At 50.1% G+C, this 11489-nt stretch overlaps 2 protein-coding genes across 2 annotated transcripts in view; one reads left to right on the top strand and one right to left on the bottom strand.

The window, feature by feature from the left end:
* Positions 1 to 11489, top strand: part of COG3 (component of oligomeric golgi complex 3) — a 141683-nt gene that overhangs the window by 73635 nt on the left and 56559 nt on the right. The gene's annotated exons all lie outside the window — the stretch shown is intronic.
* ERICH6B (glutamate rich 6B) overlaps positions 2362 to 11489 on the bottom strand; it is a 54780-nt gene continuing 45652 nt past the window's right edge. The window contains exons 12-15 of the mRNA XM_036889745.2: positions 8867 to 8952; positions 8577 to 8729; positions 6126 to 6351; positions 2362 to 3726 (exon numbers count right to left, since the gene is read on the bottom strand). Coding sequence (XP_036745640.2) covers positions 3511 to 3726; positions 6126 to 6351; positions 8577 to 8729; positions 8867 to 8952 — 681 coding nt within the window. The 3' untranslated portion in view covers positions 2362 to 3510. The remainder of the gene's footprint in view (positions 3727 to 6125; positions 6352 to 8576; positions 8730 to 8866; positions 8953 to 11489) is intronic.

Genomic DNA, 11489 nt, shown 5'->3' with positions numbered 1-11489 from the left:
AGCAGCACAGGCTGCAGTTATATCCACCCAGCCCAGCAAGGTGTAAATCAGCCTGGGTGCTGCTTTCTCAAGTTCTTAGTTCCCTCCCCAAGTACTCTCAAAGAGAGGAAATTGAGGGAGCTGTGTGTTTGCCGTTTGTGTTTTCCTTAAGAGTTCCCTTTTCCTTTCCTTTTAGTACTAACTTGTTAATCATTTATATTACATTTTCCCTGCTGAAATTACTGGTGTCAATGCGGCTTCTATAGTTTCCATAGTGGGAGGCAGGGCTGTGCTGCTCACTAATAAATACTCACACAAGTGATTTCCTCTAAAAGAAGGGGGCTGGGGGGTGGACAGACAGCCAAAAAAAAAATACTTGTCCAACATGTTTCCAAATGCCAGAACCTTGTATGTCTACCCCAGATGCCTGCTCTCCATGTCTTTGGACAGACTCACCTCTCCTGGGGACTCCCAGTGTGCATCCCTACTGTCACTCTTCATTCTGCAGCTCAGCTCAGAGGCCACCTCCTCAGAGGGGCTTCCTATGGCCCCCTCACCTTCCTCCTGGTGACTCTTTGCCTCTACTGTGCTCCTCCTTCAAAGCAACAGTTCCATTGTCTTGCTATTGCTTGCTTCTCTGACCCCCACTCTAATCCCTGAGGACTGACAACCTGATCTTTTCTCCTTGGACATCTCTCAGCACATGGTTGGCACTCAGTGTGTATTTGTGTCATGGCCTAATGAATTACTGAATTAGTAATGAATTTCTGTGGGCATGGATGAGGCTCCATTTGCCTTGGGGCATTTACTGATTAAAGCGACCCATCAGGAAACCCATGTGTGTAACTGAACAGGTTAGTGATGAGCAACAGCCTGACTTGGTTCATTTTCATTTCTAGGAGAAGACCTTTTTCTGCCAAGCCACTGAAGATAAAATGACAATGAGTCAGAGAGTTTGTCCCTTCAGGAAGCCTGGGAGAGGCTGGCAGAGACGGCTTTATGGGTTGAATTGTGCTCCCCCCAATTTTTATATTGAAGCCCTAACCCTTAGTACCTCAGAACGTGACCTTACTTGGAGTAGGGTTGTTGCCGATGGAATTAGTTCAGACAAGGCCGTGCTGCGGCAGAGCAGGCCCTGCTCCAACATGACTGATGTTTATGTATAAAAGGGGGAATTTGACACAGAGACACACGCACAGGGAGGGCACCAGGGACCAGGCTGATGCCACCACATGCCAAGGAACCACCGGAACTGGGACAGGGGCCTGGAACACCTTTGCCCCTAGCGCCTTTGGAGGGAAACCCTTCATCCTGGACTTACAGCTTCCGGAGCTGTGAGACAATATGCTCTGTTGTTTAAGTCACCTGGTTTACATGATCCTTTGTTACAGGAGCACTGGCAAACATGGGACCTGGATTTGTATAGTTCTGGCCATCCAGTTGGCTCCTTTATTTCTTCATGGGGTGTGAGGTACTCACTTCTTTAAATGAAAATCATCCCTGAGTGCTGTAACTCTCGCTGGCCTTTGATAACACTGGCACAGAGCAGCAGTTACAAGAGAAGCTGGAAATGGTATTTCTATGTGAATCTCTTGTCTCTGAAATGTTGGCAACGAAGTACTTTAAAACAAGGGGCTGGCCAAACAGAACGCCTCTGACAAGGCCACCTGTTTACAACCTCTGCATTGCTGGGATAACATTTCCAGGTTTTGTGAAAGGAGAAAGGGAGGACTTGGCTGGTAACACGAGCCGGTAACTGTTAAGCAGTGTGCTGAGTGCTTTCCTGACGTCACTCCTTTAACTGTCACTATGACTCTATGAAGTATGTTCTACGGTTATCCTTAGCAGATGAGAAACTGAGTCACAGAAGGGCTCACTACCTTGCCCGAGGTCCCGAAACTAGCAAGCAGTGGGGCCAAGGTCCCAAGCTAGGGCTGTGTGACTCCACACACATGCCTTCCATTCCACGGCTGACTGTCTCCAGTCCTGGGGAGAAACGCGGGAAGGCTCTGAGATTGGACCACGAGTTGGGGAGGACTTGTTTGTTGCTAAGACTGATGTAGAAGCTTCTGTCCCCAATGCCTGGTAAGGAAAGGGGCTTCTATGCACGCTGAGCATAGGAGCAGAAATAACAAGGCGCACTGAGACTGAGGCTAGTCTGTAGCGTTATGCTTCCACACTGGTCATTTCTGGCCCATTACCTTGCAACAAAGTAACTTGTTTCTGTTGTTGACACTATATGCCAACAAGGTGTGACAGTCAGATAGTGGAAGTGACTGTGATACCTGGCCACTAGTTACTACTATGCTGGAATCAGCTCAGCCTCTCAGTTCCCACAGTTTGTGGTGATGATGAGATTTTGGTGAAGGCTGGTGGCAGGGCCTCGGAGGTGGGGCTTGGTGTCACTGTTGACAGCTGGGATGGCTGATTGCTAGAATGGGCTGGGAAGAAGGGGTTCCCTATACTGGTCTTCGTTTAGGCTGCCATGAGGCCAGCCTGGGAAGTTTGCAGGGTCCCTGGGATGTATGAAAGGCACACGGAGAGGGGGCTGCCCAGCTCCTGAGTATCCCTTCTCTGGAAACCACTGTCCTTCCCCATGCTCAGGCTTCAGCTAGGAGCCATGTTTACAGAACTACTCGCTCCGTCATGGCCTCCTGATCACACCAGGCCAGTCAGGTCTTTTGAGAGACAAAGATGCGTGACCTGAGATGCACAGAAAACATGTCTTCAGAGCAAGACGAGTGTTGCCACGAAGAGGACAAAGCCCTCCTGACTCTGGAGGAGCCTGTGCCCCAGTCCTCCCTAAGGCCCTCTGTAGCTCCCATCCGGAGTGCCCACTTCCCATTTAGCGTTCCCTGCTTGAATTGGTGACTGTTACCAGCGAGCAAAAGGGCCCCAGCTACCGGAGCGGGCTTGGGGCGGGCCTTTTTGTGCTCCCAGCCAGCCCCTGGTTTGGGGACCTTGCTGCAGGCTGGTGTCGGTTTCCTGTCTGGGTTTCCCTCTGCCTTGGCAGGGACAGAAGGTCGGTCGGGTGTTTGTGGTGAGGTGGTGATTAGTGAGGGCCTCCTGGCGTATTATCTCTAGACTCCTCTCACTGATGAGGAAACAAGCATAGAGCTACTTGCCTACGGTCACACAGCCAAGAGCTGGCGGGGCTCGGCTCTGAGACAGTCAGATCCTGAGTCACCCAAACACAGGGCTGAGCAAGAACTGCATTCCAGAGACCAGTAGAAGCAGGCAGGACAGGTCTGGACATGTGTTGCCTAACAAATAACTTGCTTTTAATGTTGTCAGGTCAGGGCTGAACTTAGTAGTTTCTGATTATTTAGTCTTTTCAAGCACAGATGCTGTCAGCCTCCCCCCAAACTTTTTTTTTTTTTTCAAATCAAGGAGCTGTGATGGGTTAAATTACAAGCCAACTGTCACAGACATAAACAGGGCTTTAGGGTACTGCTCGGCACTGCTGACCCTGCACCCTCCTGAGACAGGTGGTAGGTGCTGGCGAAGCCCTGGGACAGGCTGGTGGCTGCCTTAGTCTGGCAGGGGCGACTTCTTCGTCATACTCATAGTGCTTGCTAGCAAGATCTTGGCAGCCTTGATGAAGATTTCCAAATCAGAGGTGGTCAGGAAATTCAGGATTTTACTAATTTTTCCCAGAAGGATGTGGATCTTGCGAGCTGTTGAACCAGATTCCACCTCCAGGACTGCTTTCTGTTGCATCTCACTCAGCGTCTCTGGGAGTATGAACTGTGGGAATTCACAGAGGCTCAGTGAGGATAAAGGCTGTCCAGGCACTGCAGCCCCCCAGGCCTCCCACCCCACCCCGGGATCAGGCCCCCGAGCCAGGCCTGAGTCTTCCCCGGAAGCTTCATTCTCCAGGACAAGTCTGTGCCCGCGGCCCTGAGCCCTGCCCCCAGAGGCCTCCCTGCTGCTCCCCAGCACTCGCTCAGGGCCTGTGGCCACACCCCAACCTGCCTCCCAAAGGCTGTGCCCTCCTGGGGGCGGCTGGCTTCTCACCGCAGATTCCCTACCACGAGGGGGCACTGCCCAGTGGGTCTGCCTACGAGCCCCACTTCTGCCTCGGGGTCCTCTGGAGTGTGTTGGGGTTGTGTTGGGATAAGGTACTGCTCTAGGGAAGCTGCCGCTAGGCCAACTCTGCCTTGGTTTGTGGGCTGCAGAAGCCTAAGCAAAGGGCCCCCTGGTGGGGGAAATAAAGGAAATCATAGATGTTCTATTATTCTCTGAGGTATCCAGCTTATGAAATGATTTTACACACAGTGTCTTGTTTAAGCCTTTCAACAATTCGGTGTCCATTTTATAGACGACAATGGGCTCAGGAAGAGCATGAGGCCAGCTCGGTGTCATGCAGGAAGTGGAGGTGCTGGCGTGTTCTTCCCAGGGCACCCAGCTGCCCAGTCAGAGCAGATCCTGCTGGCTGGTCCCGTCTGTGCTCATTTGCTTCATTTGGGGCCCACCCTCCATGGGCACAGCTCCCCAGGCTTTCTGTCTGCGCAGCCTTTCTCCTGCCCTCTCTGGGCACTGACTTATTTCCCGGCCCACCCTGCCCTCAGAGGAACCCACTGTCATTTGAAGGCTGGTGGCTCAGGTTCTCATGCCCTCTCCATCGCTGTCCCCTCTTAGCTTGTCCCTGCTGTGCATGGGGCAAATGGATGACTCGGGAGATGGTAGTGCTGACTACGTGCCTCCTCTTTACTGTGAGGGCTGCCCTGGGAAATGCAGCTCAGGTGAGGAGGTCGGGACGTCACTGCCCAGCCTGTGAAGTAGCAGGTCTTGCCAGGCAGCGGAACCTGGGGTGACCAGCTGTCCAGATCTGCTTGGACCTTTCCCAGTTTTAGCACTCAGAGTCCTATGACCTGGAAAGCCCCTCAGTCCTGGCCAAGCTGGGTGGTTGGTCACTAAGCCTACTACATTCCCTCCTTTCCTTTCAACCAGCAGGGATGCAGCTTAGCTTTGCCAGAGTCTGCTGCTCGGCTGCTTCCTCCATCACGCCACTTCTCCATCTGCCTCGCCTCCCGGGAGACGTGTCTCCCCAGGCGGTCCTGCTCTCGGTGTCTTGGATGCCTCTCTGACGGGTCTGTGCAGGGAGTCTTTTGTGGAATGGGGAAGGGGAGCTGAGCAAGAACAGGGTCTTGTGAGGGTCTCATTGGGGGGCCAAGGACACACTTATCCCTCTCCTGGACTTGGCCCTGGGGAGGGGGTCTCAAGAGCCCACCTGCTCACGCTACAGTCAGGGCTCCAGGGTCCAGACTCATCATTTTCAGTGGGTTGGATTGTGGCCCCCAAAGATATGTCCAGTTCCTGTGAATGTGACCCTATTCAGGGTCATTGCATATGTAATTAAGTTAAGGATCTCAGGGTGAGGCCATCCTGGACTTAGGGGGGTGTCCCCCATCCAATGTGTGGTGTCCATGTAGGAGTGGGGGGCAGGAGATTTGGCACAGAGAAGGACACAGAGGAGAAGGCTGTGTGACAGCGAAGGGGGAGATTGTGGAGTGGTGCAGCCACAAGCCAAGGAATACCTGGAGCCACCAGAAGCTGGGACAGGCAGGGCAGGGCTCTTCCCTACAGCCTCTGCGGGGAGCACAGCCCGGCAGACACCTTGATTCCAGGCTTCTAGCCTCCAGAACTGTGAGAGAATCTATTTCTGTTGTTTTAAGCCCCCCAGTTTGTGATGATTTGTTATGGCAGCCCTGGGAAATGAAAAAGCTTTGCTACTTTCTTGCCCAGAACTTCTAGGGGGTCATTTGTTCTGACAGCGTGTTTGGGACAGAGAGGACACCAAGCCCAGGGCTGGGGACACGGATCTCCCCCGTGTTGCTGGCCCTGCCATCTGGCAGAGCTGTTGTGTCAGGTGAGATGATGCCTGTTGACATTTTCAGTTTTTCCTCTGGCTCATTGCTGAGCTCTTTGAGGATGTCAGTTACCCCAGCTCAAATCTCAGGGGGCTCCCAAGTTAAATGAATGCCTTTGTATGTGGTTAATCATCAGGTCAGCGAAGGGGGCCTTGTTTCTCTATGGGTTGGAGTGATGCAGAGCATGGCTGCGGGCCGGTGGCATGGTCCAGTCCCAGGCAGCAGTGGCCTGGGTGCAAGGGGCACCCGTCTGGTGAGTTGCTGAGACCTTACCTTGTACTTGGTGCCCAGGTTTAAGCAAATGTGCTTCTTCTGGTGGACGAAGCGGAAGATGATCTTATCCTGGCCCGTTATTTTCACCTTGATGTACCGGTTGATTTTCAAGGAGATGGACTGGACAGGGGGTGCGTGGGTGTGAACATTGAGATTCCACCAGTTCCAGGCCTTTTGCCGTTTGCTCTTGTTGAAGTAGTAGCCCAGGTTTTGGCTCAGGCTCAACCTAGACCAAGAAGGCATCCAGCAGCCGCAGCACCTGGCCCTGGGGTGGAGGCACAGCCTCTCCTGGGGCGGGTCACGGCCCTGTCGCTCCTCCCCGCCCTCCTTTCCTTTCTCTTTCCTCCTTGGTCCAGAAATGGGCCCACAGTGTCTTGGCAGGGGAGAGAAGTTCCTCAAGGAAGGTGAAGCCAGCACTAGGCACGGCCCGCAGCCCAGCCTTTCAGTCTCCTCTCCATCCCAGCCCCTCCCTCCCACTCTGGCCTTTAAGTTCCTGGGTCATGAGTACTCTTGATGCCTCATGGCTCTGCCATGCTGTTCCCTTTGCCTAGAGAGGTCTTCCCACCCTGCCTGGCCTGGCAGTTCCTGCTGATCCCGTGGGTCTCAGTTTAAGCATCACCTTAAACATCCTGACCAGCCCCTCTGGTTCCCTGTATAACTCCTCACCTTTGCCCCTTGCTAGTTTTTTCTACTTGTTTGCTAATGTATGCAGTTGAATCTCCTTATTTGCAATAGTTAGGTTCTATAAAGTTGCCTCAAACACTGAACCCATTGCTCCTAGGGGAAACGGGTGTGTGTGTGCGTGTGTGTGTATCTTAGATCCATCTGTCTATCTTCTATCTATTATCATTCAAACTTGACTCCTAGAAGCAACCCACCCTGGAGGAGCCCACCTGGCCCCAGAGCCTTCCTGCAGCACACCGCCCTACCACTCCCACCTCCATCCTCTCTTCATCTGTGAGGGAGCTGCAACAAGAGGGCAGAGCCGCCTGCTTCAGCCTCAGCTGTGAACGTGCACATCAGGCAACTCAGACTTTTCACTGCCCTGTGCATGTTTGTGACATATTTCCCTTGGGGGCGATGAGTTCAGTGTTTACTAATTCAGTGTTTGTGAAACCAGAGCACAGAACTATCCTGAATGAGGAAAACCGACTATCCTTGTTGATCACCTCTAAATGTCTCTCCCACTAAAATGGAAGTGTAAAATGTGGTCCTGAGGGCAAGGTCCACATTGTCTGATTCCCTGATGAATTCCTGCCCAGCACCTGCTTGGTGCCAGATAACAGGTGTCAGATGAGTGAGGGCTGTGGGGAGGTTTCTCCCTTACCTAGGCCAGGCCCTATTCTCCTTTGAACCATCCTTTCTTGGCATTTCAGACCCCCCCATACGCCTCTGGCCCTGCTCTGGCTTGTTGAATCCACCAGGACTGCCTCTAGAATCGTGCTGTTGGGGCAGCAACTTCTCTCTGGGATCAGACACAAACGAGAGAGAGCCTGAGACCTGGGCTAGTCGGGAGGAGGTAGGGCTGGGGAAGCCCGGGCTGCCGAGGCCACCCGCCAGGGGGCTGCCGGCTGGCTCGGAGAGAGGAGCTCCTGGTAACCAGTACCTTCTCCCACCTTCCGGACATCAGTGATGCAGTGACAGTCCACAACGGGCCCTGGGGAGGGCAGATGCCTCTGGGCACGAAGGTGTCTACTGGGAAATGATGTTTAAAAAACTCAAAGAATATTTAAGAAAATAATCTTGAAAACCAAGGCCTGGAAAGTGAAAATACATTTTGGAATTAACAAAAAATTGTCTTTGACTATCAAGAAGAAAGTTAAGTATCCAGTTGACCCAGGATAATAGGCATTTCCCACTCCATAGCACTTAGAATAGAAGGGGAGGCAGAAATCCTGAGAAGACAGAGTACTTCCCCAGAGAGAGAGAAAAAACTTTGAAGCGGCTGAATCACCTTGAATTGGTAAGATGAAGCTTCCCACTGTTACTGAGCAAGGAAGCTGAGTAAGCTCTGTTCCAATGAAATACTTAGAAGCTCTGCTTTTGTGTACAGTACATGCTTCTCCAAAGCACTCCCCAAACCTTCCTCCCTGGGGCATCCTGAAGAGTCTTTCTAAGGTCATTCTCCTGAGGTTTGCCTCTCAAGCGGTGTGGAGGCCCTGAAGCCAGTCGCAGTGGCTGCTGTTGAGTGCGCTGCGATCTCATCGTGGGGGAGCGAAGGAGCCGTAAGGACTGTGTGCCCTCTCCGAGCTCAGGGACCTGTCTCACTGGTCCATCGTGCTACCCATTTCCACTTCCAACACGCGTGAATCAGGTAAATGAACTTACAAATGCATGAGAGACAGAAAGAGAGACTTTCCAGGGAGAGGGGAGGGCTGTGCAGACGGAATCATGCCTCAACCACACTGCTTCTCCACGAGGAGGGGTGTTAAGGACTCATGACTTACTTACCAGATTTCTCCGTTTTCATCATAGAAAGTGGCGTGGCCAGAGTTGTTGACAAAGGCCCGGAAACACATTTCTTCGCTGTCTTCCAGAATGATGTATGTGAGCTCTCTCTCTTTTGTACTGAGGATGAGCAGAGCCACATTACCTGATGGATAACTGCTGGTTAAGGCACAAGCAGTTCCTTGGGATCCCCCAGAAAAGGGGATGCAGTCCTCAGTAAAACCCAGCCCCCAGTCACGATTTTTGAGGGACCAAATGTGTCAGTATGAGTGTCCCCGGGCTCCAGTGGATACTGGATCTGGCCTGATCCATCATGAAAGATAATTTGGAAGACATTCTCACTGGGGTAGAGAATTAATTTTCCATCACCTTCTTGTACCTGGAAAGAGAAGACAAGCCTATGAAAAGTGCATAGGGGCTGACTCCCCCAACTCAGAGTGGTGCTGTCACCGAGGGCTGGCATCTGTCTGCTTACTCTCCGAATGTCCACATGCCACTCCACTCAACACCACCCCACCCATCACTGCCACCAGCTTGTTGGCGAATACTGGATAGGAAATCTCTCAGACCCTCAGTTTGTTTATGTGATAAGGAGGCTGAAATGGATCACTCTGTGTATGTAAATTTTAAACTATCATTTCAGTCACTCTAATGGCTGTTGGTTGTGTTAGTTTTCTGGGGCTGCAATACTATAACAAAGTAACATAAACTGGACAGTTTAAAACTACAGAAATCCATTCTTTCGCAGTCTAGGGGCTGGAAGCCTGAAATCGGGGTGCCAGCAGGCTTGCTCTTTCTGGAGGCTGTGGGGAGAATCTCTTCCATCCTCGGTCCTCAGTTTTGGGGACGGCAGTATTCTTGCTGTCCCTTTGCCTGCAGCCTCATCGCCCGGTCTCTACCTCTGTCTCCCGGTGTGTCTGCGTCTCCTTGTAAGACACCAGTCATGCAGGATCAGGGGCCTACCCCACTGCAGCATCTCCTCATCTTCACTAATTACATCCTCAAAGACCAGTTTTCCAAGTAAGGTTACATTCTGAGGCACTGGGGACACAGAAATGTATTTCTGCTCTTACCTTTTATATACTTTGCTTTCTGGGGGTTTCTATAGTACTCTATTTTTTTTTTTTTTGTACTCCTTGAACACTGAGCCCTGTGGTTTTCATCTTTCTTCTTCAGTATATCCCTTGTCATCTTCCTTCTTTAATATAAAGCACTAAAAGCTACAATGTTCTCTCAAAATACTATTTTGGCTGTTTCTTGTGCGTGTAGGTATTTACCTTACCATTCGACTCTAAATATTTTCAAATATCCAATATGATTTCTTGGATACACAAGTTATTTACAAGGGCATTTTAAAATTTGCAAATGTACGAAGTGTTTTGATTATGTTATTATTACCAATCAAAATGCATTGGGATAAACTAGTATAGTCTGTGTGCTGTTAGCTCTTTGATGTTTGCAGAGACTGGGTTAGTGGCCTCGTGTGTGATCTGTCATTACAGTTACTTCACGTATGCTGGGCAGGATGTGTGTTTCATGTTCCCATCTGGGCATTAAAACCCAAGCCCCTGGGTTGGAAGGACACATTATTCTCCTGTTTCCCTCCCCTCCCTTCCCCAGCACACCCCTGGTCTCACCTCACAACACACTCACATTCTCAGTCTTCCGATTTTTCAATTTCTATTTTCTGGTATTGATTACTTCCACTACTTTCTTACACTCTGCTCTCCCTTTAAAAGGATGCTTTTTACATTTCATCTAAATTTCCTTTGTGTTTGTGGTAGGAAGGCTTTTTAGGTCATCTGGTATCCCACATTAACTGGAAGTCAAATCAGTGGTTTTCAAGCTATTATTTTTAACAGTTGAAGACGCCTTTCTTCAAGATAGCTTATAGCAGAATGCCAAGATCTAAGATGATCAAAGAAAAAGATGTAGCTGTTTGAGAAGGAGCTGCTGTGGGCTCCCTGGGGCATGGGCTATAAATGCTGCAAACCTGGGTGGCCCGGTGGAAACCACTGAGAAGTGCCAATGATCTTATGTAGCTGATGGATACAGCGAGCTCTTTCCCCAAGCACTGCACTGAACACTTTACTTCCACAACACATTGGCCCCACCCAGTAGGCTTGATCGTTATCCCCATTTAAGAGAGGTTGAATGGCTTACATAAAGTTATCCATCAAGAGGATGGTTAACTAAGGTTTACTGAGACTATTCTCCTTGCAGGGCCTGTATTAGGCAATTGTGTACAGTAGGGCTCACTCTAGGTGATGTACATTCTGTGGGTTTGGACAAATGTGTAATGACATGTATCCATCATTAGAGTATCCTACACAGTATTTTCTCTGCCCTAAAAATCCTCTGTGCTCCACCTATTCATCCCTCTCCCCCTTCCCCCAACCCCGGCAATCACTGATCTCTTTACTGTCTCCATAGTTTTACCTTTTCATATAGTTGGAATCATATAGGATGTAGTCTTCTCAGATTGACTTCCTTGACTTAGTAATAAGAATTTAAGTTTCCTCCATATCTTTTTATGGCTTGAAAGGTAATTTCTTTTTAACATTCAATAATATTCCATTGTATGCATGTACCATAGTTTCTTTATCCATTCATCATGTGATTGTTTTTCGCTACAGAGTTTACATTTATCAGAGAAGGGACCTATATATTATAATATGTATTTCCTTTACTCCACTCCCAACCCCATTCAATTGCCTAATACAGGCCCTGCAAAGAGAATAGTCTCAGTAAACCATAATGAAAGTCCTAGTTAACCTGCTAATGACCCACACATTCAGGTCTGCCTCTATATATTGGATGCATTTTCTTCTTGATATTCACCTTGTGTGTTGGTTCTGACAGTCCGTGATGGTGTGTGTTATATCTCACCAGAGCCAAAAAACAAAGAAAAACACC

The sequence above is a fragment of the Manis pentadactyla genome, chromosome 17, assembly GCF_030020395.1.
Source record: "Manis pentadactyla isolate mManPen7 chromosome 17, mManPen7.hap1, whole genome shotgun sequence".
Taxonomy (NCBI): Eukaryota; Metazoa; Chordata; class Mammalia; order Pholidota; family Manidae; genus Manis; species Manis pentadactyla.
Note: the sequence above shows the minus strand (reverse complement) of the source record. Positions and strands in the feature narration are given on the sequence as shown.